Source organism: Kogia breviceps, chromosome 12 (assembly GCF_026419965.1).
Source record: "Kogia breviceps isolate mKogBre1 chromosome 12, mKogBre1 haplotype 1, whole genome shotgun sequence".
In the NCBI taxonomy this organism is placed as follows: Eukaryota; Metazoa; Chordata; class Mammalia; order Artiodactyla; family Physeteridae; genus Kogia; species Kogia breviceps.
Genome location: NC_081321.1, coordinates 38,098,794 through 38,126,544, shown reverse-complemented (window position 1 = coordinate 38,126,544; position 27,751 = coordinate 38,098,794). Strand labels below are relative to the sequence as shown.

Below are 27,751 nucleotides of genomic sequence, written 5' to 3'. Positions count from 1 at the left end.
TAAAGGCAGCAAGAGAAAAACAGAGAGTTAACTACAAGGTAACCCCCATAAGGCTATCAGCTGATTTCTCTACTGAAACGTTGCAGGCCAGAAAGTAGCGGCAAGATATATTCAAAGTCCTGAAAGGGAAAAATCTGCAACCTAGGATACTCTACCCAGCAAGATTATCATTTAGAATAGAAGAAGAGATAAAGAACTTCTCACACAGGCAAAAAACTAACATACAGCAATACTAAACCTATCCTAAAGGAAATATTGAAAGGTCTTCTCTAAATAGAAAAGAAGTAAGAATCTACAGGGAAGAGAAAATCACAATTGGAAAGTAAATCACTTAAATAAGCCAGTATACAGATTTAAAGAAAGACAAAACAAAAAATTTCTGTGAAAGTGATGATAACGACAATGAACAGCAAAAGGATGAACGTGAAGGTGTAAAAGAGGACATCAAAATCATAAAATGTGGGGGAGGACAGTAAAAAAAATGTAGATTTTTTTTTTCCTAGAGTGTGTTTAAGCCTGTATGACTACCAGTCTAAAGCAAGTAGATATAGGAAGGGGTTAAATATACTTCAAAAACAGGGTATCCCAAAATCAAAAACATATAATAGATTCACAAAAAACCAAAAGAACACAAGCACACTACAAAAAAAAAAAAAAAAATCATCAAACCACCAAAGGAAAAACAAAAAAAGAAAGGGACAAAGAATATAAAATTAACAGGAAAACAAGGTTTAAAATGGCAATAAATAACATATCTATCAGTAATTACCTTAAAGGTCAATGGAATAAATGCTCCAATCAAAAGACAGAGTGGCAGACTGGATTAAAAGGACAAAAGCCTACAATACGCTGCCTACAAGAGACCCACTTTAGGACAAAGGACATACATAGATTGAAAGTGAGGGGATGGGGCTTCCCTGGTGGCACAGTGGCTAAGAATCCACCTGCCAATGTAGGGGACACAGATTCGCTGTGATCCTCCTGGTCCAGGAGGATCCCATATGCCATGGAGCAACTAAGCCCATGCACCACAACTACCGAGCCTGTGCTCTAGAGTCCACAAGCCACAGCTACTGAGTCTGTGTGCCACAACTACTGAAGCCTGTGTGCCTAGAGCCTGTGCTCCACACGAGAAGCCACTGCAATGAGAAGCCTGTGCACTGAAAAGAAGAGTAGCCCCTGCTCGCCACAACCAGAGAAAAGCCTGCATGCAGCAACGAAGACCCAACACAGCCAAAAATAAAATAAATAAAAATTTTAAAAACCACTTTATTTAAAAAAAAAAGAAAGTGAGGGGATGGAAAAAGACATTTCATGCAAATGGAAATGACAAGAAAGCGGGGGTGGCAATACTCATATCAGACAAAATAGACTTTAAAACAAAGGCTATAAAGAAAGATAAAGGATACTATATAATGATAAAAGGATCAACACAAGAAGAGGATATTACACTTATCCACATATATGCACCCAATATAGGAGCACCCAAATACATAAAACAAATACTAACAGACATAAAGGGAGAAATTGACAGAATACAATAATAGCAGGAGATTTTAACACCCCACTCACATCAATAGACAGATCTTTGAGACAGAAGACCAATAAGGTAACAGAGATCCTAAATGATACAACAGAACTGTTATACTTAATTGATATTTTCAAGATATTACAGCCAAAAAGCAGAATACGCCTTCTTTTCAAGTGCACATGGAACACCCTCTAGGATTGGCCATGTACTAGGGCACAAGTCTCAACAAGCCTCAACAAATTTAAGAGGATAGAAATTATTTCAAGCATCTTTTCTGACGATGATGGCATGAAACTAGAAATCAACCAAAGAAAAAGAAACGAGAAAAAAAACAATACATGAACTAAACAACATGCTACTAAAAAAACCAACAGGTGAACGATGAAATCAAAGAAGAAATTTTAAAATACCTTGAGGTAAATGACAATGAAAGCACAATCATATGAAATCTACGGAATGCAGCAAAAGCATTCTTAGAAGTTCATAGTGATACAGGCCTTCTTTAAGAAACAAGAAAAAAATCGAATAAACAACCGACCTAAAAGAATTAGAAAAAGAAGAACAAAAAACCCTAAAATTAGCAGGAGGAAGGAGATAATAAAGATCAGAGAGGAAATAAATAAAATAGAGATTAAAAAACTATTAAAAATAATCAATAAAACCAAGAGCCAGTTCTTTGAAAGTGTAAACAAAATGGAAAAACCTCTGGCCAGGCTCACCAAGAAGAAGAGAGAAGACCCAAATAAAAAAATAAGAAATGAAGAGGAGAAATCACAGCTGTTACCAGAGAAATACAACAAACCACGAGAATACTATGCACATCTATGCCAACAAATTTGATAACCTGGAAGAAGTGGACAAGTTTCTACAAACATACAGCCCACCAAAACTGGAGCAAGAAGAAATAGAGGGATTTTCCTGGTGGCTCAGTGGTTAAGAATCTGCCTGCCAAAGCAGGATACATGGGTTCGATCCCTAGTCTGGGAAGATCCCACATGCCGTGGAGCAACTAAGCCCGTGAGCCACAACTACTGAAGCCTGCATGCCTAGAGCCTGTGCTTTGCAACAAGAGAATCCACCACAGTGAGAAGCCTGTGCACCACAATGAAGAGTAGCCCCTGCTCACTGCAACTAGAGAAAGCTTGCACGCAGCAATGAAGACCCAATGCAGCCAAAAATAAATACATTAATAAATTGTAAAAAAAGAAGAAATAGATAACTTGAACAGAATGATCACTAGAAGTGAAATAGAATGTGTAATTTTAAAAACTCCCTACAAACGAAAGTCCAGGACCATATGGCTTCACAGGTGAATTCTACCAAATATACAAAGAAAAGTTTATACTGGCTTCCCTGGTGGCGCAGTGGTTGAGAATCCGCCTGCCGATGCAGGAGACACGGGTTCGTGCCCTGGTCCGGGAAGATCCCACATGCCGCGGAGCAACTAAGCCCGTGAGCCATGGCCGCCAGGCCTGCGCGTCCAGAGCCTGTGCTCCGCAATGGGAGAGGCCACAACAGTGAGAGGCCCGCATAGCATACCGCAAAAAAAAAAAAAAAAAAAAAGTTTATACTGATCCTTTTCAAACTCATCCAAAAGACTGAAGAAAAAGGAACACTCCCAAAGACATTCTATGAAGCCACCATCACCCTGATACCAAAGCCAGACAAAGACACTACCAAAAAAGAAAATTACAGGTCAATATCTTTGATGAATATAGATGCAAAAATTCTCAGCAAAATATTAGCAAACCAAATCCAACAACGCATAAAAAAGGTCATACACCATGACCAAGTTAAATTCATCCCAGGGTCACAAGGATCATCACAGGGTCAAAATACACAAATGAATGTGATACACCACATCAAGAAAAGAAAAGACAAAAACCGTATGATGATCTCAATAGATGCAGAAAAAGCATCCAATAAAATTCAGCATCCATTCATGATAAAAACCCTTACAAAAGTGGGTATAGATGGAATATATCTCAACATAATAAAAGTTATTTATGACAAACCCACAGCCAATATAATACTCAATGGTGAAAAGCTGAAAGCCTTCCTGCTAAAATCTGGCACAAGACAAGAATGCCTACTCTCACCACTTTTATTCAACATAGTATTAGAAGTCCTAGCCACAGCAACCAGACAAGAAATAAAAGGTACTCAGATTGGTAGGGCAGAGGTAAAACTGCCATTATATGCAGATGGCATGATACTATATATAGAAAACCCTAAAGACTCCATACCAAAACTACTAGAACTGATAAATGAATTCAGCAAGGTAGCAGCATACAAGATTAAGATAAGAAATTGGTTGCATTTCTTTACACTAACAGTGAAATATCAGAAAGGGAATGTAAACAATCTCTTTTAAAATCACATCAAAAAAATTAAAATACTTAGGAATAAACCTCACCAAGGAGGTGAAAGCCTTATATGCTGAAAACTATAAAACATTAATAAAGGAAACTGAAGATGATTCAAAGAAATGGAAAGATATCCCATGCTCTTGGATTGGAAAAACTAATATTGTTAAAATGGCCACACTAACCAAAGCAATCTACAGATTTAACATGATCCCTTATCAAATGACCCATGACATTTTTCACAAAACAAGAACAAATAATCCTAAATTTTATAGGGAACTATAAAAGATCCAGAATCGCCAAAGCAATCCTGAGGGAAAAGAAGAAAGTAGGAGGCATAACCCTCCCAGATTTAAGACAATACTGCAAAGCTGCAGTAATCAAAACAGTGTGGTATTGGCACAAAAACAGACATATGTATCAATGGAACAGAAGAGAGAGCCCAGAGATAAACCACATACCTATGGTCAGTAAATCTTCAACAAAGAATATACAATGGTGAAAAGATAGTCTCTTCAGCAAGTGGTATTGAGAAAGTTGGACAGCCATATGCAAATCAATGAAGTTAGAACACACCCTCACACCACACACAAAAATAAACTCAAAATGACTTAAAGACTTAAACATAAGACATGACACCATAAAACTCCCAGAAGAGAATATAGGCAAAACATTCTCTGACATAAATTGTACCAATGTTTTTAGATCAGTCTCCCAAGGCACTAGGAATAAAAGCAAAAATAAACAAATGGGACCTAAATAAACCTATAAGCTTTTGCACAGCAAAGGAAACCAGAAACAAAGTGAAAAGACAAACTATGGACTGTGAGAAAATATTTGCAAATGATTCACCTGACAAGGGCTTAATTTCCAAAATATACAAACAGCTCATACAATTAAATAACAAAAAAACAAACAACCCAATCGAAAATTAGGCAGACCTAAATATACATTTCTCCAAAAAAGACATACAGATGGCCAATAGACACATGAAAATATGTTCATCACCACTAATTATTAGAGAAATGCAAATCAGAACTACAATGAAGTACCACCTCACACTGGTCAGAATGGCCTTTAAAAAGTCTATAAATAATAAATCCTGGAGAGGGTATGGAGAAAAGGGAACCCTCTTACACTGTTGGTAGGAATGTAAATTGGTGCAGCCACTATGGAAAACAGTATGGAGGTTTCTCAAAAAACTAGAAATAGACTTGCCATATGATCCAGCAATCCCACTCCTGGGCATATACCCAGACAAAACTCTAATTCAAAAAGATACATGCACCCCTATGTTCATAGCAGCACTATTTACAATAGCCAAGGTGTGGAAATGGATAAAAAAGATGTGATATGTGTGTGTGTGTGTGTGTGTGCGTGTGTGTGTGTGTATCTCACATGGAATATATGGGAATATTACTCAGCCATAAAAAAGAAGAAATAATGCTATTTGCAGCAACATGGATGGACCTAGAGTTTAAGTGAAGTAAGTCAGACAAAGAAAAATACCATATAATTTATACATGGAGTCTAAAATATGACGCAAATGAACGTATCTACAAAACAGAAAAAAAGACTCACAGAAATGGAGAATGGACTCGTGGTTGCCAAGGGGGAGGGGAGGTGGGAGAGGGAAGGATCAGGAGTTTGGGGTTAGCAGATGCAAACTATTACATACAGGATGGATAAACAACAAGGTCCTACTGTGTAGCACAGAGAACTATATTCAATATCCTGTAATAAACCATAATGGAAAAGAATCTGAAAAAGAATATATATTGGGTGGGCTATAAAGTGCCTTTGGTTTTTTAATAAAACTAAAAGACACATTTTTCATTTCCACCAAGAACTTTATTGAACAACGTATTCACCCTTTTGTTCTACTATCTTCTGCCATTTTTCAGGCAACTTAGTAATTCCATCTTCCAAAAACTTTTTATCTTTTTAAGCAAAGAACTGTTCCAGGTGCCTTTTACAGTCTCCCAGGGAACTGAAATTTTTTCCATTAAGAGAATTTTATAAAGACTGAAATAAATGGAAATCCGAAGATGCAATGTCTGGTGAATATGGCGGATGAATCAGAACTTCCCAGCCAAGCTGTAAAAGTTTTTCCCTGGTCATCAAAGAAACATGCAGTCTTGAATTATCCTGATGGAAGATTATGCATTTTCTGTTGACTAATTCTGGATGCTTTTAGTCGAATGCCATTTTCAGTTGGTCTGGTTGGGAGCAGTACTTGTTGGAATTAATCGTTTGGTTTTCTGGATGGAGCTCATAATAGAGGACTCTCTTCCAATCCCACCATATACACAACATCACCTTCTTTGTTTGAAGACTGGCCTTTGGTGTGGTTGGTGGTGGTTCATTTCGCTTGCCCCATAATCTCTCCTGTTCCACATTGTTGTACTGTATCCACTCTTCATCGCCTGCCACAATTTGTTTTAAAAATTGAACATTTTCATTAGGTTTCAGTAGAGAATCACATGCAGAAGTATGGTCAACGAAGGTGTTTTTTTTTGCGTAATTTATGTGGAATCCAAACATCAAAGCAATTAGCATAACCAAGCTGGTGTGAATGATTTTCAGTGCTTGATTTGGATATTTTGAGTATGTCAGCTGTCTCCCATATGGTATAAAGTTGATTGTTCTCAATTATTGTTTCAACTGATCGGTTTCAACTTCAACTGATCTACCCGACTGTGGAGCATCATCCAGCGAGAACAAACTTTGCAAACCACTTCTGATGTGTTCAATCAGTCACAGCACCTTCTCCATACACTGCACAAATATTTTTTTTTGCGTTTTAGTTGCGTTTTTACCTTTCTTGAAATAATAAAGCATAATATGCCTAAAATGTTAGGGTTCCCCCCCTATCTTCAGTGTTAAAATGGCTACACAAAAATTCACCAATTTTGATGTCTTTTTTTAAATGCATGCTGACATGACAGCTGTCACGTACAATCTAGCAAAATTGTTTCAGATGAAGTTAAAGACAACTAAGTGCTACTAGAGTCATCTTATGGAATGAACCTTTTGGCCCACGCAATATATGTATAATTGAATCACTCTGCTGCACAGCAGGAATTAATACAAATTGTAAACCAACTATACTTTAATAAAATTTTAAAAAGAAACACACTCCTTCCAAATCTCAATCCAGTACAAATACAATGGTGATAGCAATGACACCGGAGCCAACCACTTCCCTTTTCTATTTTGGTGTTGCTGAGAGCAAATTCTATGTATTTGTTCAAGAATTAACAGAGAGCATGATATAACTACGCAGAGCATCCAGAAGTATAGTATGGGATGCTGAGAACATAAACAGGTATGAGAGTTAGACTTACTGCTGTATGTTAAAAAAATTTAACTGCTCTCATTTGAATATCATAGCTGCATTTAAAGATAACATTGACTCCCTCTTGAGAGAGCACCAGAATCACAACTAACTGCTGAACAATCATCAACAGGAAGACACTGGCACTCACTGAAAAGGATACCCCACATCCAAAGACAAAGGAGAAGTCTCAGTGAGATGGTAGGAGGGACGCAACCATGATAAAACCAAATCCCATAACTGCTGGGTGGGTGACTCACAAACTGGAGAACAATAATACCACAGAAGTCCACCCACTGGAGTGAAGGTTCTGAGCCCCGTGTCAGGCCTCCCAACCTGGGGGTCCAGCAACAGGAGGAGGAATCCCCAGAGACTCAGACCTTGAAGGCCAGCAGGATTTGATTGCAGGACTTCGACAGGACTGGGGGAAAGAGACTCCACTCTTGGAGGGCACACACAAAGTAGTGTGCACACCAGGACCCAGTGGGGAAGGTGCAGTGACCCCAGAGGAGACTGAACCAGACCTACCTACTAGTGTTGGAGGGTCTCCGGCCGAGGCAGGCGGTGGCTGTGGCTCACCTTGGAGATGAGGACACTGGCAGCAGAAGTTCTGGGAAGTACTCACTGGTGTGAGCCCTCCTGGAGTCCACCATTAGCTCCACCAAATAGCCTGTAGGCTCCAGTGCTGGGTCACCTCAGGCCAAACAACCAACAGGGAGGGAACTCAGCCCCACACATCAGCAGACAAGTAGATTAAAGATTTACTGAGCTCTGCCCACCAGAGCAACACCCAGCTCTACACACCACCAGTTGCTCCCATCAGGAACCTTGCACAAACCTCTTAGATAGCATCATCCACCAGAGGGCAGACAGCAGAAGCAAGAAGAACTACAATCCTGCAGTCTGCAGAACAAAAACCACAATCACAGAAAGATAGCAAAATGAAAAGGCAGAGGACTATGTCCCAGATGAAGGAACAAGATAAAATCCCAGAAAAATGACTAAATGAAGTGGAGATAGGCAGTCTTCCAGAAAAAGAATTCAGAATAATGATAGTGAAGATGATCTAGGAGTCAGAAAAAGAATGGCGGCAAAGATTGAGAAGATGCTAGAAATGTTTAACAAAGACCTAGAAGAATTAAAGAACAAACAAACAGAGATGAACAGTACAATAACTGAAATGAAAAATACACTAGAAGGAATTAATAGCAGAATAATTGAGGCAGAAGAACAGATAAGGGACCTGGAAGACAGAATCGTGGAAACCACTGTCACAGAACAAAGAAAAGAGAATAAAAAGAAATGAAGACAACCTAAGAGACCTCTGGGACAACATTAAACACAACAACATTCGCATTAGAGGGGTCCCAGAAGGAGAAGAGAGAGAGAAAGGACCCGAGAAAATATTTGAAGAGATTATAGTTGAAAATTTCCCTAACATGGGAAAGGAAATAGCCACCCAAGTCCAGGAAACACAGAGAGTCCCATACAGGATAAACCCAAGGAGAAACTTGCCGAGACACACAGTAATCAAATTGACAAAAATTAAAGACAAAGAAAAATTATTAAAAGCAACAAGGGAAAAATGACAAATAACATATAAGGGAACTCCCATACGGTTAAAAGCTGATTTCTCAGCAGAAACTCTGCAAGGCAGAAGGGAGTGGCACAATATATTTAAAGTGATGAAAGGGAAGAAACTACAACCAAGAATACTCTACCCAGCAAGGGTCACATTCAGATTCGACAGAGAAATCAAAAGCTTTACAGCCAAGCAAAAGCTAAGAGACAGCACCACCAAACCAGCTCTATGACAAATGCTAAAGGAAATTCTCTAAGTGGGAAACACAAGAGAAGCAAATCACCTATAAAAACAAACCCGCCAAAATTAAGAAAATAGTAATGGGAACATACATACCGATAAGTACCTTAAATGTGAATGGATTAAACACTCTAACCAAAAGACACAGGCTCAATGAATGGATACAAAAACAAGACCTGTATATATGCTGTCTACAAGAGACCCACTTCAGACCTAGGGACACATTCAGACTGAAAGTGAGGGGATGGAAAGAAATATTCCATGCAAATGGAAATCAAAAGAAAGCTGGAATAGCAATACTCATATCAGATAAAATAGACTTTAAAATAAAGAATGTTACAAGAGACAAGGAAGGACACTACATAATGATCAAGGGATCAAACCAAAAAGAAGATATAACAATTATAAATATATATGTACCCAACATAGGAGCACCTCAATACGTAAGGCAAATGCTAACAGCTATAAAAGAGGAAATCAACAGTAGCACAATAATAGTGGGGGACTTTAACACCTCACTTACATCAATGGACAGATCATCTGGACAGAAAATTAATAAGGAAACATAAGCTTTAAACAACACAATAGACCAGATAGATTTAATTGATATTTATAGGACATTCCATCCAAAAACAGCAGATTACACTTTCTTCTCAAGTGCACACGAAACATTCTCCAGTATAGATCACATCTTGGGTCACAAATCAAGCCTTGGTAAATTTAAGAAAACTGAAATCATATCAAGCACCGTTTCCAACCACAATGCTTTGAGATTAGAAATCAATTACAATCAATTTGTAAAAAACACAAACACATGAAGCCTAAACAATATGTTACTAAATAACCAAGAGATCACTGAAGAAATCAAAGAGGAAATCAAAAGATACCTAGAGACAAATGACAATGAAAACACAATGATCCAAAACCTATGGGATGCAGCAAAAGCAGTTTTAAGAGGGAAATTTATAGCAACACAATCCTACCTCAAGAAACAAGAATAACCTCAAATAAACAATCTAACCTTACACCTAAAGGAACTAGAGGAAGAAGAACAAACAAAACCCAAAGTAAGTAGAAAGAAAGAAATATAAAGATCAGAGCAGAAATAAATGAAACAGAAACATAGAAAACATTAGCAAAGATCAATAAAACTAAAAGCTGGTTCTCTGAGTAGACTGGGATCGACATATCTACACTAATATGTATAAAATAGATAACTAATAAGAACGTACTGTATAAAAAATAAAATAAAATTCAAAAAAATAAGTAAATAAAATAAAATTAAATTTAAAAATTGAGAAACCATTAGCCAGACTCATCAAGAAAAAGAGGGAGAGGACCAAATCAATAAAATTAGAAATGAAAAAGGGGAAGTTACAACGGACACTGCAGAAACACAAAGCATCATAAGGGATCTACTACAAGCAACTCTATGCCAATAAAATGGACAACCTAGAAGAAATGGACAAATCCTTAGAAAGGTTTAACCTTCCAAGACTGAATCAGGAAGAAATAGAAAATATGAACATACCAATCACAAGTAATGAAATTGAAAGTGTGATTAAAAATCTGGACAGGGGCTTCCCTGGTGGCGCAGTGGTTGAGAGTCCACCTGCTAATGCAGGGGACACGGGTTCGAGCCCTAGTCTGGGAAGATCCCACATGCCGCGGAGCGGCTGGGCCCATGAGCCACAACTACTGAGCCTGCGTGTCTGGAGCGTGTGCTCCGCAACAAGAGAGGCCATGACAGTGAGAGGCCCGCGCACTGCGATGAAGAGTGGCCCCCACTCGCTGCGACTAGAGAAAGCCCTCGCACAGAAACGAAGACCCAACGCAGCCAAAATTAAATAAATAAAAATTAAAAAAAAAAATCTGGACAAAAGTCCAGGACCAGATGGCTTCATAGGTGAAATCTATCAAACATTTAGAGAAGAGCTAACACCCATCCTTCTCAAACTCTTCCAAAAAATTGCAGAGGAAGGAACACTCCCAAACTCATTCTATGGGGGCACCATCACCCTGATACCAAAACCAGACAAAGATACTACAAAAAAAGAAAATTACAGACCACTATCACTGATGAATATGGATGCAAAAATCCTCAACAAAATACTAGCACACAGAATCCAACAACACTTTAAAAGTATCATACACCACAATCAAGTGGGATTTATCCCACGGATGCAACGATTCTTCAATATACACAAATCAATCAATGTGATACACCACATTAACAAATTGAAGAATAAAAACCATATGATCATCTCAATAGATGCAGAAAAAGCTTTTGACAAAATTCAACACCATTTATGATAAAAACTCTCCAAAACTCTCCAAAAAGTGGGCATAGAGGGAACCTACCTCAACATAATAAAGGACATATACGACAAACCACAGCAAACATCATTCTCAATGGTGAAAAACTGAAAGCATTTCCTCTAAGATCAGGAACAAGACAAGGATGTCCACTCTCGCCACTATTATTCAACATAGTTTTGGAAGTCCTAGCCATGGCAATCAGAGAAGAAAAAGAAATAAAAGGAATACAAATTGGAAAAGAAGAAGTAAAACTGTCACTGTTTGCAGATGACATGATACTATACATAGAGAATCCTAAAGATGCCACCAGAAAACTACTAGAGCTAATCAATGAATTTGTTAAAGTTGCAGGATACAAAATGCACAGAAGTCTCTTGCATTCCTATACACTAATGATGAAAAATATGAAAGAGAAATTAAGGAAACACTCCCATTTACCACTGCAACAAAAAAAATAAAATACCTAGGAATAAACCTACCTAGGGAGACAAAAGACTTGTATACAGAAAACTATGACACTGATGAAAGAAATTAAAGATGATACAAACAGATGGAAAGATATACCATGTTCTTGGATTGGAAGAATCAATATTGTGAAAATGACTATACTACCCAAAGCAATCTACAGATTCAATGCAATCCCTATCAAATTACCAATGGCATTTTTTAGACAACTAGAACAAAAAAATCTTAAAATTTGTATGGAGACACAAAAGAACCCAAATAGGCAAAGCAGTCTTGAGGGAAAAAAACGGAGCTAGAAGAATCAGACTCCCTGACTTCAGACTATACTACAAAGCTACAGTAATCAAGACAGTATGGTACGGGCACAAAAACTGAAATATAGATCAATGGAACAGAATAGAAAGCCCAGAAATAAACCCACGCACCTATGGTCAACTAATATATGACAAAGGAGGCAAGGATATACAGTGGAGGAAAGACAGCCTCTTCAATAAGTGGTACTGGAAAAACTGGACAGCTACATGTAAAAGAATGAAATTAGAACATCCCCTAACAGCATACACAAAAATAAACTCAAAATGGATTAAAGACCAGACACTATAAAACTCTTAGAGGAAAATATAGGAAGAACACTGTTTGACATAAATCACAGCAAGATCTTTTTTGACCCACCTCCTAGAGTAATGGAAATAAACAAAATGGGACCTAATGAAACTTAAAAGCTTTTGCACAGCAAAGGAAACTATAAACAAAAAGACAACCCTCAGAATGGGAGAAAATATTTGCAAACAAATCAACAGACAGGGCTTCCCTGGTGGCGCAGCGGTTGAGAGTCCGCCTGTCGATGCAGGGGACACGGGTTCGTGCCCCGGTCTGGGAAGATCCCACATGCCGCGGAGTGGCTGGGCCCGTGAGCCATGGCCGCTGAGCCTGCGCGTCCGGAGCCTGTGCTCCGCAACGGGAGAGGCCACAACAGTGAGAGGCCCGCGTACCGCAGGAAAAAAAAAAAAAAAAATCAACAGACAAAGGATTAATCTCCAAAATATATAAACAGCTCATGCAGCTCAATAACAAAAAAACAAACAACCCAATCAAAAAATGGGTAGAAGACCTAAACAGACGTTTCTCCAAAGAAAAGGCACATGAAAAGCTGCTCAACATCACTAATTATTAGAGAAACGCATATCAAAACTACAACAATGTGTCAACCTCACACCGGTTAGAATGAGCATCATCAGAAAATCTACAAACAATAAATGCTGGAGAGGGTGTGGAGAAAAGGGAAACCTCTTGCACTGTTGGTGTGAAGGTAAATTGATGCAGCCACTATCAAGAACAGTATGGAGGTTCCTTAAAAAACTAAAAATAGAACTACCATATGACCCAGTAATCCCACTACTGGGCATATACCCAGAGAAAACCATAATTCAAAAAGACACATGCCACATTCACCCTAAGTTCATTGCAGCACTATTTACAATAGCCAGGTCATGGAAGCAACCTAAATTACCGTCGACAGACAAATGGATAAAGAAGATGTGGTACATATATAAAGAAGACGTGGTACATATATACAATGGAATATTACTCAGCCATAATAAAGAACGAAATTGGGTCATTTGAAGAGATGTGGATGGACCTAGAGACTGTCATAGTGAAGTAAGTCAGAAAGAGAAAAACAAATACCATATACTAACACATATATGTGGAATCTAGAAAAATGGTACAGATGAACCAGTTTGCAGGGCAGAAACAGAGACACAGATGTAGAGAACAAATGTATGGATACCAAAGGGGAAAAGCGGGGGGGTGGGGTGGGGGATGAACTGAGAGATTGGGATTGACATATATACACTAATATGTATAAAATAGATAGTAAGAACCTGCTGTATAGCACAGGGAACTGCACTTTGCTGTACAGTAGAAACTAACACAACATTATAAAACAACTATACCTCAATTTTTAAAAAATAAGTAAACAACTTGAAAGTTCTAAAATAAAAATATAAAGATAACATTGAGAAGAAATGCTACTGAGGCACATGGTCACAAAAAATTATTCAAAACTGAAGTACCAATAGGAGTAACTTCTTCAAAATCACATGAAAAATATGCTAGAGGCTGTTTGGAAAATGGGAAAATAAAAAAATGTAGCAATGTGTACATCTTCATGTGTTTAGGACAGGTCCTCAAAAATGGGGCACATCTGCTTCCATACAAGTCGTGTTCCATCATTTACACACAGAACAGTCATCACCATTGTGTACATACAGACCGTTAAAGGATCCAGGTTAACAGGGAAACTCGGCTTTCAACGCTCAGCTCTTGGGTTACTTACTCAAGCATGGTCAGCATCAGCCAAACAGCCATGAAATTTAGCCTTAGCCTGCAGATTCAGAGTGCAAAGATCATTAATATTGAAAATCAAGCTATGTGAATGGGGACAAAAAAGAAAATAGACCCCGTGCCACCACCTGTTGCTGTTCGGCTTTCCCGAGGCACCAGGGCTGGAGAAGGAGCTGGAGCCCACCTCAGCGGAGTTCTGAAACTGACTACTCAAGCTTCCCCCTAGATACCCTGCCATCATGGGGCTGGAGCCTGCTCTTTGGGTGCTGGAGAGGGTGGAGACTGTTGGAGAAACTTTCAACTTCAAACCAGGTCCTCTTATTTAGCAAGTTATTCCTCCTCAGGGAAGCAGCTTCTCACTCCTCAGGCATCACTGCTCTACCTCATCCAACCTCCAGGGGGCACTAAGTGCTCTGTTCTAGAACAGCAATAGGCCAACCTGTCACCATCAGAGGTAGAAGGACTGTACTTACACAAGCAGGGCTTCTTCTCTTCCCTTCCCATCGTGTGCTGATACACTTCACAGGCAACTATTCTATGGTCCCCCAGAGGTGCCTACTGAGACATCCAGGCAATCAGAGACACAGATGAATCAAAAGCAGGGTTTATTTTTCTACCAAATTCTCCAATCCATGTTCCAGCCAATGGATGAAGGGTAAACCAGACCCCACAGACTCTTGGTAAAAACAGTTTTACCTTTCTACAGGAAAAGTTATTTTTTTTTCTTTAATAAAGTTCCTAGGCATTTGGAAGCAGATGAATAAATTTCACATATTGAATGGTCTGTGCTTTCTTCTTTAATATATTCAAATGCTCCCTCCCTGCTGCCTCTTCTGTGATGAGGCCCCAAAAATAGTTCTGCAATTTCACTGACCGTCCTATTTCCGGATCACTCTATCGTCTGATACCCTAGAACCATGGTATGATTTTAACTGATAATGCTCTAAGAACAGCTGAAAAGATCTCAGTTAAACTCTTCAAACCTTCTCTGAGTGCCTACTATTTGCTGGGCATAGGCTAGGCACTAGGCAGTGATCCTGCTGGTTCTGAGAAAAGTAAATGGCGCTACAGAGAGGAGTTTTCCTCCCTAGTGGCAGGAGGATGTCTGCTGGGGACTGAGAGAACCAATTTCTCCTCTGGTTCTATGCCCTGGGGTAAGTACAGGTCTCAGGCCCCGGGAACAGATGCTGTGTCTCTTCTGACAGGTGCTGCCATGGAAGAACCACGAGCAGTTTCTAAACAGCTGTGGAATTTGCTCCACAATCCACATAGTGATGTGTCTCCAAGGAGCTCTGGGTCATGTGGCCAATGTAGGAAATCTTCACTGAAGTTCTAGGGAAAGGAAAACGAATGAGAATTAATTGTTTCTGAGATGAAATAAGAAAGATTGCCCAAGTAATTTCTTGCAAGCTCAGGCAATAATATCCACAGGTCCTAGATACGTTATCTTCATGGTTACACAACCAGGAGGTCAGAGGATCTTTCCACATCCCCAGAGACACTGTGCCCTGAGCTGACCCTCTAAATATGTGGTTCTAAACCAGGAACGATTTTAACCCACAGGGCACTTCTGGCAATGTCTGAACATCTGGGGTTGTTACAACTGAGTGGGGGAGGAGGTGGTGTTACTGGCATCTAGTGGGTAGAGGCCAGGCTGTAAAATGTCCTACAATGCACAGAACAGCCCCTCGCAACAAAGAACTGTCTGGCCCAAAATGTCAACAGTGCCAAGGCTAAGAGACCCTGCTCTAACCCTGCTATTTCAAATGTCTGCAGCAGAAACTTGTCACTTGCAAATTTGACAGTCATGGCTCTAGAAATTACCCTACCAGTCCATGACATGTGGTAATTTGTGTGGCTACAGAGTAAGTCTGGACAGATGCCTAGGGCTTATGCCTTGAGAAAGCTTTTCTTTTCTTTACTAGTTCCATCAGGATTCTAAAGGGATCACACAATTCAACCCCATCTCATGGAGAATTCTACATCTAACCGTTCACTGTGACCCTGGTGATTTGTGACAGGGATTTGGACACTGTATCTAAAGGACAGCAAGGCTCTGCTGTGTCTGTGCCTGTAAGGTACTGGACAACCCCTCTTTGGTTTGCGGGTCCCACAGGCTCTCCCGAGCAAAGGTGGCCAGCTCACATGGCCTGACGGTCCAGGCTCAAACACAAAGGCCCTGGACATCGGGAAATGAGCAACGTACCGCATGAAGATCACTGTGTTGTGCACCAGGATATCGGGTAACGTGCAGAAGAAGCTGCCAAACAGCAAAGAGAGAAATGGTGGTTGTTTTTTTTTTGTTTTTTTGTTTTTTTGTTTTTAAAAAAAGGCGAATCAGCAGGAGTGCTGAGTTACATTGTCAAACTGAGGAGCAGTCAGCCCTGTTTGGGTACCTCCCCTGCCCCACACCCGCCCTTCTGGCCTAAGTGCTGCCCTGGCTCACTAGTTCCGAGTCCCCACAAGTGTCCTTCCATCCTCCCACATCCCCATCTTTTTGTTTGTTCATACCCATCACAAAATGCTGCAGCTTGGAAATGTTTCTAGTGGCCTAATGTTCTTTCAGAAATTTGAGCACTTCAGTCACATATCAAATACCACATCCTCCAAATAAACCTCAAGATGGCCAAAACTAGGGAAGCCCCAGGCGCAAGGCTGGAACTTAAGGCAGGACCAGCCCCCAACAATTGAGCTCAACTCTGAACCCCTTTCATCCAGTAGAAAGCACACATGTAGAGAACATCGTCCTTACTACACATAGGAAAATGGTCCTCCCATCTCAGCCTTCACGGTAAAATTCACCTGAAAATAAGACACCAGAGTCAGTCTGTGGCTAAGGAGGCTTGACAAAGAACAGTACTATTATCAGCAACCCAAGGACCTGAGAGCATTCTTCTATCACATACAAAATATTTCCCCAAGACTGTCCCTGATCCAGATGATAAGCCTCTAACAAATCTTCCAACCTCTTCCCTGTTGAGAGGCCAACGGACCACATGGCCTCTTCTCGATTGTTGGCAAATTGCTTTCTCCGACAAATTCTTTTGTTCCTGTAACACTTAAATGCTAGCTGATTTTTTTCCCTAATTTTTCATAATTACAGAGCTCATCAGGTCTTCCTCATCAACCAGTTGCTACAAGTGGAAGTGAGGAGAGGAAGAGGAAAGTAATGAGGTGACAGTATTCCACAGCGCCTACTCTTCTCTCAGGCCCACGGGGCCAGGATCCTAAAAGGATGGCATACCAGATGCTCACTCCGAGGTGGAATGAGGGAGATGTTAGTTGTCACATATGACCCAACCACAGTGTTCATGTACTGAACCTGGCTGGACAGGCTGGTCACCGCCACAGAGTAGAAGTTGGAGTTCCTGATTTTCAGGGTGGCCTGCATCAGGGCAAGAGAGGAAACACGTGTAAGTGTCCTGGGTACAAGACTCACAGGTGCACAACCCAGGAAGGGAGGCCCTAATCTTACCGTGATGGCAAGGATTACAAGGGAGTCCTGCTTATTAAACGTGACTTTCACCACTTTGATGCCGTCATCATCCACGAGGATCGAATGTGGAAACAGGAAGAAAACCACCAAACCAGATGCCAGGAGACAGAGCAGAACAGACAGGAGGACATACTGCTTACTGCAAATGACAAAGCACATGACCAACCCAGGCAGTCAGATATCAAGGTCCAATCACTCAAGATTAAATGCAAAACCAGGAATGAGGCTGGGAGGGACAAGAAAGTGAAAAGAGCAAGGAATCACAAACCACGCAAGAATCAGTGGAGCGGGTTCACAAACCCATCTGAATGCTGTCTGCAGTCTGGGAAGAGAAGCTGAAGAGAGGAACTGTGTGGACAGAAACATCTCTTCACCTGCCAGTACACCCTCTTCTCCAATTCCTTCCGATTCAAGTTCCTTCATTTGGCCCTCTGTCCTCAAAACATTTCTAGCTTCAAGTTCCCTTCCCCAGATTGTGATGGGGGCAGAGACTTTAATATTGTTTGCTTGATCAAACAGTATTAAAGGAAGTGGGGAATTTACAGGAACAGAAAACGTTTTCAAGAAGTTAACTGGCATTCATACACAGAAAAAGGGACTAGGGACAACCGTAGGCATTGACAGGAGAGACACAGGTGACTCACGTTCTCTGAGGACGCAACCTCTGATCACTGTGTGGGATCAAAGCCACCAACTCATTTACTTGCTCTAGAAAAGAAACAAACAACAATTTTGGTAAAATAAACCCCGTGCGTTGCAGTACTTTCCATCACATACACAGCAGCCTGTCACAAATATATACTTGTCTGGAATTAGATGTTTCTAAGATACCAGATTTATATTTGGGGTCTAATGAACAAGAAACAAGTAAATATGTAGAGAGCGCTACAAATTACAAAACATCTATCAGTGCTCCCAGGGCAGTGACGTGGAAGTTGAGAAATCTAGGATCTTGTTCTGGCTTTACTGCATGGCCTTGAGCTGCTGCATGGCTTTCAGCTGTTGCATAGCCTTGGAGAAGTCATTACCTCTCTAGGCCACTGTGTCCTCATCTGTAATATGAAGGCTTTGGATTAAATGGTTTCTAAGGTTCATTACCAGCTCTAAACCTCTGGGACCCTCCATCTACACTGTTAAGACTTTCTGAGAGTCAACTTGGCGATAGATGATTCTGTACCCAATCCAAGCTCCACTCCTGTGCATGTTTTTCTCCCTCCACTTGATTTATTTTTCAGATCTTAGGTTGTTAATGATTCACTACCTGCTTCCTTGAACAGAAGCTTCCAAGATGGTGTCTGCTCCTCCCCCACAAAGCCATGCCAGGCCTTATGAGTGAGAGCAATAAAGAAATGTGCCTGTCAACAAATCTCACAATTGAGAACAAGCCAATGTTCCAAACCAAGGATACAACGAACAAAACAGTGGAAGTGAAGAAAAGCAAGGCTTTCAAATATTGGGAAATCTAGAGAAGTTGTGGAACCTGCCCAAGTTTATCAAGTCAGCTCAGCTGGTTCCTGCTCCAGGCATGGCCTATGACTGTGGTACTGCCGCCTAGGAGAAAAGTTCTGCCTGGGAGACCGGAGAAGCCCTCTGGGTATCTTGGAATTCTCCTTGGGGAATCATCCTTCCCATGATCACCAAAGACTCTCACCTGTTGGAATGTAGCCTGTGCCCTGGCACGTGAGACAGGTGATGCTATCTCGCCCTGTGAACTCCACATACGGGAACTGAGCAATGGCTTCTTCCTGCTCCCGTTCAGCCAGCAAATCCTCCCTGTCATCTGCTCTCTTCCGCTTGCAAGAAGGGGGGTGAGCATAGGCGGACTGCTGGGACCCCATGGCCAGGATGTGCCACTTGTGTCATGTCCTAGGATACAAAGAGGCAAGTGAGTGCGTGTTGGTGGCCGTGCATCTTTCTGTGAGAAAAGTGATAACACAAAAATGACCAAATTGCCGTCCTGAATGTGATCTCAAACACCTGCACAATTTCTACCAGGCTCCTCATTTTGTAGCAGTGCTCCCCAACCCCCCTTCGACTCCTGACACACACAGGCGGAGAAACGGGGCCGCCACCTCCTCACAGCCCCACGGCTCGGGTCACCTCAGCTCCCGCGTAGTCCAGCCTCACCCCTTCCTGTCCGCTATCTTCAAACTCTGTGCCCTCCTCGAGAAAACCTCCCCAACAATCAACAGGCACCAAATTAATAACAGGCCTCAAAGATTCCCCATCCCCCTCCGCTCCCAGACCCAGGAGGCGGGCTCAGGTCACGCCCCTTGGCCAAAAGCGCGCTCCGAGCCCACCAGAGTCGCCCAGGAGGGAGCAAATGCCGAAAGCTCCAGACCTGCAGGGCACGAGCTCCCGGCAGCTCCTTCACAGGCCGGACCGCCAGCCACCTACCCGCTTCAGCGGGTTTACCTGCCTCTTGTGTCTTCGGACCGGCCCGCACTCGATGCTCATGCGCAGAATGGCAAGCTGGTCCGGGGACGCCGGCGTGAGCGCGCGCGTGCGCTCTTCGCGGCCCTGCTGCCGGCGCCGGGAGAGGGCGGCAGAGAGCTGGGGAGTGGAGTTCGGGGGTGCAGCAGCGCCTCTCGGGGCTTGAGGCAGGTCCAGTGGAGATGATTGAGTCCTCCCGAAACGCTGGGAAAGGCTCAAGTTTCCAGAGGAAGAGGAAGGCGGAAAGAGCCGGCAGCCAAAGCCATTCTCAGCTATTCTTTGAGCACAGTGCTTGTGTAGACGCCGAGGGTAAAAAGTGCATCAGACACTGAACCTGCCCTCATCCTGCTTTAGGGCGTCCCCTTCCCCAGCCCTAGACACACACACACAAGGCATGCACATAAGGGGTTAGAGGACACTTTTTAAAGGGCGGGTTTCTTTGTAGGGACTGCCTGGTTGAGCTTCGCAGCAGAAGGAAGCAAGCGAGGGCAGACTTTAAGCGGGTGAAGTTATAAAGACGATGCTGGGGAGAGGAGAGATTCTGAGTTGGGTGAATGGGGGGCATGCCCTGCAACGTGGAGGGAGGCTGGCGACCTTCGAGGTCTCTGCCGTCTCCACTTCTCTCTCCTCCTTCTCCTGTGAGGAAGGCTGATGACCTGTTGCTGTCTAGCCACCTGCGCAACCGCTGGTCCCAGTCAGCCCACTGAGTCTTTAGAATAAGAAATGGTAAAGAAAAAAGTATTGGATGACACTGGTTGGAGACAGTAAGGCAGACTTTGATCAAGGTGGGAGATGGTGATAGATGTGGAGGGACAGCTGCACCAATGGGGTCTTCCAGTGGAGGAGAGAGATTCGGTTCAAGTCTGAATACAGCAGGGTAACTGGGAATTTAGAGTCAAGGAACAGGGTGCTGGTCAGTGGATGGAAAATTACTAAGAGAAACCATCAGCGGTAAGGGGAAGTCTGGCTAAACTGACCTAACAGGATTCTTGCTGAAGACACACCATGGTGATCAGACATCACCTGGGGGATGATGGAGGATGAGGAATCCAATCAGATATGGAAGGTGATCAGATTTTTTTTTTTTTTTTTTTGCCGTACGCAGGCCTATCACTACTGTGGCCTCTCCCATTGAGGAGCACAAGCTCCGGACGCGCAGGCTCAGCTGCCATGGCTCACGGGCGCAGCCGCTCCGCGGCATGTGGGATCTTCCCGGACTGGGGCACGAACCCGCGTCCCCTGCATCGGCAGGCGGACTCTCAACCACTGCGCCACCAGGGAAGCCCCGGTGATCAGATTTTGAGAGGGGTTCTTGCTAAGCTGACTTAGCAGGGTTCATGCAAAAACTGGATTATACAATAAATGCACAGATGGGCCTAGGAGAAGGTTCAGGAACCTGACTAAAGTTTGGTCAAGAAAAGAATATTTGGCAGAAGCAACAAGAAACCATTGCTCCTCTTTTTCCACCTATGGCCCATACCTTCCCCTTCCTGAAATCGATCTTCACCTCTCTCCTTGCAAGCTCTATACCAGGTTATATTCCTTGTTTATACAAATCTGATTTTGTTGGAGGCAGTGATTTGCTCAATGAAAATTACATTTCCCTGCCTACTTAGAATATGATACAGTTTGAGCCAATGAGATGTGTGGGACTTCCAGGAAAGCTCCTTAAACGTGATGGAGACTCAACCTGTGCTTTGACCTTCCTCTTCCTGTTTGGAATTTAAACTTGATGTTGGAGAGGGGGCAGCCATCTTGTGCCCATGAAGCAAGAAGTGCATGTTAAGGAAGGCTGGATAGAGGGATTAAAAGAGCCTGGGTGCCTGATGACATTTGGAGCCACACTCAGGCTCTGGACTACCTTTCTTCTGACTTCTCATTGCATGAGAAAAATAACCAACCCCACCCCGACAAATTGTGTTTTGTGTGTGTGCCTTTCTCATAGGGGGATGCAACCCTAAAAGATACAGACACAGAGCTAGTTAAGGGGAAAGCCTGGATTTTAACACAGGCAGTCTGACTGCTTTACCCAAACACCATGTAGGCCACACTTAGGTTTCTATCCTCTTCTAACATCCGCCCTTAGGGCACAAGCCTTTAGAGAGAGGGAGGCCTCTTGCCTGTCTGAGGCCTGTCTTCCAAGTTTGGCTTTCTTGTCTGAAGACCCACTTCTCACGGGGAATTCACCTGGGGAATCTGGGGAATGGGGCCATCCTTTAATCACACGGGGATTGCCTCACTTTGAGGCCTCTGCTGGAACCCTGCCAAGGGCAAGAGGCAGTGAGCCTAATGTCCACACTATGGATGGACACTGCAGAGGGTGGTCCAGGCTGTCCCAGGAACAGGGAAGGTGAGGAGGCAGCAGCCTGATTCATACCAGCTCAAGAGGAAGAGAAGGCCAGGGGGAGATTGAGGGCTGTGGATGCTTCATAAAGGAAGGCAAACAGGCTAAGGGCTTGGGCCTGTGGTGAGGAAAAGCAGGGCTCATGTTGCTGGGGACTGTAAAGGGCGTCTGGGGGCAGAACCAGCAGAACGCTTGAGGCTTTCTGTCCACTGTCTGGGACAAATAGACTGTACCCTCCAGTGTGACTCCTATTCCCCCTCGTTCCCCCAGCACCCAGCTTGCAGCCTGAGGCATAGTAGGCCCTCAATAAACACTTGCAGACCCCGACTCCACCTGGAAACTGGCCTGCGGTGCCTGGGGGAGTAGTCCCAGCATCCGCCATCCAGGAGGCCGTTTTAATTGGGCAGCACATTCCCAGGAGACACCCATCACTTCTCACTTGTGCCTGGCTTCCAAGGTTGTCTCAGCATCCCAGTTATGAGCAGTGAGGGTACTGCAGACATGAGCTCAGGGGGGGCTCTCTGCGGGGGGGCCGGGGTGGAGTGGGATAAACCGGGGATCCCTGCCCTCCCAGCCTCCTCGATTTCTCCACATGCGTTATGTACCACCGGCCCCACAGGCTGAGGGGAGTCAAGGTATTGGGGGGCCGTGGTCCTGAAAGGCCCTGCACGTGGGGAAACCGAGGGCTTAGAGTTGGAAGTGTTCCTCATGGTCTTCATTCTGACCCCTTTATTAAGTCCACAGTGGAGAAGACTTGCTTGAGGTTAAATGACAGCCAGTTGGGGAAAAAATCCAGACCAGAACCAAATCCTCTATTTCCTTGTTCAGTAGACTTATCAAAGAGGTCAGGGGACTAGTTAGAGTGTGGGCAGTAAGGGGCAGAGCCAGGTCGTAGCCCATTGCTGCAGCCACTGTGGCCACAGGCAGATTTCAGGGGCACACAACCCTTTTCATTTAAGGGAGTCTGTGTTTATCCTAACTCACATCAGAGATCTCAGCGTTCAAAGTTCTGCTGCATGAGTTGCTCAGATAAAGAGAGAAATCGACCCCACCCTCCAAAGTTCCAGGTCCAGTTCTCTAAAGGAAGGTCTAGAGGGAGAAGGGGAAGAAGAAGGTCCCTTGCATTTAAGAACCTCTCCTAGCAACGGAGCATTTTGCCACTGTGCTTCCGTCTATGTGAAGCAGCTGTTATTTCCATTTTACACTGAGACACAGTCGGGAAAGCTGATTGCCCCTGCTATAGTGGCCAGGTCAGAACTGGATCATGGGTTTTCTGCTCCCAAGTGCTGTCTCTTTTTACTTTATTGTGCTATTTCCTAGGAAGACTGGCTACAGAAAGAAAGTTTACAGGCCTGTTCTAGGAAGAGAAGTGGCACAGCGGGTGCTTATACACAGAAGCGGGTCTAGGTTGGTGGTTTGCACTGTGTCCTGGGCCCATAGCAGCTGAAGGCAGGAGCTCTGCCCAGAGAGGTCACCTTGACGGAGAGACCCCTTGGGATGCAGGGGCTTGTGTGTGCGAGGAACTGACAATCCAGCTCAAGCCACTGAAGGTCTTAGCCTTTTACCGAAGCTGCAATCAACCATGGTGGTCCTCCAGGCCAAGGTCTTCCTCAGCTCCTTTCCCGAGGGCCACAGAGGACGCTGATTGTGGGGCTAATGCTCACCTGGCTCAGGGGTGCACCCTGGAAGAGGCAATAAAGTGTTCTGAGTGCTGGCTGCATGGAAGAGATGAACCTTCTTCCACAAACCCAGGTGGACAAAAGATGTCCTGTTAGAAAAAAACTGGAAACCAACCTAAATCGAGCTCAGAGCCCCATCCTGACTGGCTGGCAGGGCATTGGGTCTTGGTCACTGAGACTGCCTTCCCTTCCCCAGGTTGTCTCAAGAACCCAGGAAGCAGGGGCAGGAAGGGCCTCTCGCACTCAGCCCACCGTGTCACGCTCTCTCCTCCTCGTTCAACACCCCATGGGCCTCTGATCTGGGGCATGGTACCGCTTTCTTGGGGACTGGGAATCTTTGCTCAGGCTGGCAGAGCTGGTACCCAGCGTCCTGCATGCCCAGCGCACAGGCCAGACCCAGCCAGAGCAGGGGTCTCAGAGCCTCCTGGCCCCCCCAGCGGGCTCACCCAAGGGAAGTCCCTTTCCTGCCTGGTGCAGGCTCCATCTCTCCCTGCCCTCCCCATATTTTCCTTTCTCTCCTCAATGGCACCTCAGTAGCATCTCTCTAATGAGCTGAGCCATTGATAGAAGACAGTTTAAGAGGTAGTCTTAAGGCAATCTTTTAAGACAATTTCTACCCCACATAAATCAAAGAGACCCAAAGGGCTGTTATCTCCTTGGAACAGGGGAACAGGAATACAGGGAAAACAAAACAAAACAAAATGACATCTTAAAAGGAACACCTGAACCAGATTCTCTTGTAGGGGGACTTGCAGATGGAGGAGACTAATTCCTGACCTCTGAACACTATTCACAACCCTCCCCAGGGTCTATGTGATGGCTGCGGGGGCCTTGATCCTTATAACTGCCAAAAGTCCCTCCCCTGACAGTGACCTGAGATGAACACACTCTAAGTCACATCGGCATATGTGCCATATACACGTAATGTAAACTGCGTGGCCCTCCCTCCCCTCCAGGAATTGCCACCCCTAAGCATCTCCCTCCACCCAAGAGATTCTGGACCACCTCCTGAATGGGAATTATGTTAAGAGCTGGCACCCTCGGGGCAGGAAGGCTGCCTGGGCTGGAGAATCTGGGAAGCCTGCCTGAGCGGGGAGGCCAGAGGTGGGCTTGCTGGATTGCTGGATTTTAACTCTATAGTGATGAGACCAGCCATCATCATTGTATCATCACCACTGGCAGCAGTGAGCCAGTCTTCCTGGTTGACCTCCCCCAGCACTGCCTTTCTCACCCCTGTGCCAGCTTCAGGGACAAACCTGGTGGCTGAGCAGCTGCACATCTGATTGTCATCAGAAACTGCCATTCAACTCCTGTCCGTGTCTGCTGCGGCGCTGGGCACTTGCCTAGGGCCTCAGCCAGCAGAGCCTCTGCCCAGAGGAGGGACCAGCCCTGAACAAGAAAGCATCCTGTGCAAAGCAGGCAGTGAGGACGCAGGGGGTGATAGGAATAATGGAGCCCCAGGGAGAGCCTGAGGACTGGAGGCAGAGGTAAACTCCAAGAGGTGTTTAGAGAAACAAAATCCATACCCAACACCATCCTGAAAGCCAACTCTCTGAAATAGCTCCTGGTGTCTTCCCTCCCTACCTGTCCATAGTCTGTGATCGGATTCAGGCCCTCTACATCCTTTGCCTAGACAATTGTAATAGGCTACCTAGTAGGCTCTCTGACTTCCCCAAATGATAATTTACTGAGTGTCTATTATGTGCCAAGCACTGGAGTAGGCACTTCCCACACAGTATCTCAACAGCTCTGCAGGCTGGGCGTCATCACCCCCTTTGACAGATGAGGGGGTTCTGCGGCTCAGAGAAGTGAAGTGGCTTGCTGCATGGCACCCAGCTGGGGTACGAGCACCACACCAGTCTCCACTGCTTGCTCTTCTAGCCCTTCCTCTACATTCCATTGGTCTAGGGGTCCTTTGCTGAAATGCCAACGCGGTGGTATCATCCTGTCTCTTAAAACCTTCTATGGCTCCTCACAGGCTGCAGGAAAAGACTCAAACCCCTTCCACAACTTGCAAGGCCCTTTCCACTCTCCTGCTGCCCTCTTCCCACTAACCACACCCTCCGACCACAGAAGACTATTTGTAGCTCCCTAAACACGCTGGGACTTCATGCGCCTACTCGTTCTGTCTTCTTTGTGCAGGATATTCTTTACTCCCTGCCCCACCTCACTGCACACCCCGTTTCCTATTCCCAGAGAGATCCTACGCAACCATCCAAACACAGCCCAGCGGTCACCCTGAAATCTTCTCTGCACACCCATCCCCTGCCGTGCCTACACACACGCTGCTCTGTGTCAGCACCACTGTCCTCCCATCTGTCTGTCTCCTCTGCTGGACTCCTCTCTAGCACCTGTGCTTTCTCCACTATAATTCTCTGTTACCCAGGCTGAACGTCCTGTTAGGCTGTAAACTCCGTGTGGGCAAGGTTGGTGTCTCTGGAGCCTAGAGGAGAGCCTGGTGGAGAGTAGGAGCTCCACGAATATTTGTCGAATGAGTGAGTGAGTTGAGTGAATGAATGGCAAGCACCTCGGGGCAGGGACAGTGTCACAGTCACAGGACACGGTCTGTGCCCCCATCTCGTGGCAGGTGCCTGGCACCCAGCGGACATGCAGTCAAGGGTGAATGAATGGAGGCGAGAAAGAGGAGGGAAGGTTGGACTCAGAATGCAGTGCAGGCCTGGCTCTGCTCAGTTACTTCCGCCAGGGGGCGCGAGAGGCCCAGGAGCCGGGGCCCTCAGACTTAGTTCTCTTCTCCTTGAGGCTCAGCGCTAACACCCGCAGAGGTTTGGGGTTGTTTTCCTCCACAGAAGGATTCTGGAGGAATCCTGGAGGCAGCCCAGATCCGAGGGAAGGAGCCCATCCAAAGTTGGTTTACTTGCAGCAGCGGACCCGGCACTGGCCTGGCCTGCCCTGCCTGGTGGGGCCGGAAGGAGCCAGCTCCCCATCCTGGGATCTGGATGCACCCAGACAAGGACCACCTTGAGGCAGGTGGGTGCTTGCAGCTGGAGGCTATGGCTGGAGTTGAGTTGGTCCAGAGCCAGGAAAGGGCTCAGAGCCCTTCACATCATGGACCTGGGGGAGGTAGTTTGCACAAATTCCTGGACAGTAAGCAACACTTTAGAACTCACAGCTTTGTCTTCCTCCCCAGCCCCATGCCATTCAAGGCCAATCTTCCAGGGAATTGGGGTTGGGAGACAGTGCTGAGCAGGACATAGTCCCTGCCCTCCAGGTGCTTCCTCCCTCCCCCTGGAAGCCCTGCCCCCCCCCCCCAGTGTGACCTTGGGTACTGCCCTTAACCCTTTCTGGGCCTCAGCTTCATCATATGCAGCATTGTTAAAATGATGAACCGAGGTAATCGATGAGAATGTCTTAGAAAAATGCCTGTCAGGCTATCAGCATTCAATAAAGGGCAGCTATTATCAGCTATTATCATGATGATGAGTCTCTATCTACAAGCCCTTAGAAGCTTGCGTGGATGTGGGAGACCGCCCACTGCCACCATCTTTGGATGAGCCTTGAGCACCCACCCAGCTGGCCTTCCCAGCTTCCCAGCTGGCAAGTCCTTAGGTATGGAGAAGAGGGCTGAGTACTCCGTGCTCATGGGGACTTCAGA

The 27,751-nt window shown here is 44.5% G+C and overlaps 2 protein-coding genes across 4 annotated transcripts in view; both read right to left on the bottom strand.

The window, feature by feature from the left end:
- The window catches only part of PFKM (phosphofructokinase, muscle), a 478,771-nt gene that overhangs the window by 172,486 nt on the left and 278,534 nt on the right, over positions 1-27,751 (bottom strand). The gene's annotated exons all lie outside the window — the stretch shown is intronic.
- Positions 14,775-20,166, bottom strand: TMEM106C (transmembrane protein 106C). Of its 3 annotated transcripts, none has more exons than XM_059080412.2 (8): positions 20,024-20,166; positions 19,334-19,548; positions 18,327-18,390; positions 17,662-17,821; positions 17,431-17,571; positions 16,939-16,988; positions 16,393-16,446; positions 14,775-15,518 (listed from the first exon to the last, which is right to left on the bottom strand). In XM_059080412.2, the coding sequence occupies exons 2-8, from the start codon at positions 19,518-19,520 to the stop codon at positions 15,422-15,424; spliced, it is 753 nt and encodes a 250-aa protein (XP_058936395.1). In that variant the 5' UTR covers positions 19,521-19,548; positions 20,024-20,166; the 3' UTR covers positions 14,775-15,421. The 3 variants fall into 3 exon arrangements, with proteins under 3 accessions (XP_058936395.1, XP_066865274.1, XP_066865275.1); XM_067009173.1 differs by having other exon boundaries at positions 20,098-20,161; XM_067009174.1 differs by having other exon boundaries at positions 20,102-20,151.

Excerpts from the sequence above, each read along its gene's own strand:
- TMEM106C (XM_059080412.2), bottom strand. The coding sequence starts at position 19,520 with ATGGGGTCCCAGCAGTCCGCCTATGCTCACCCCCCTTCTTGCAAGCGG. Across the intron at positions 18,391-19,333 it reads CACAGGCTACATTCCAACAG|AGCAAGTAAATGAGTTGGTG; the intron begins GTGAGAGTCTTT and ends TTTCTTTTCTAG. Across the intron at positions 16,989-17,430 it reads CACCTCGGAGTGAGCATCTG|GTGAATTTTACCGTGAAGGC; the intron begins GTATGCCATCCT and ends TCTTATTTTCAG.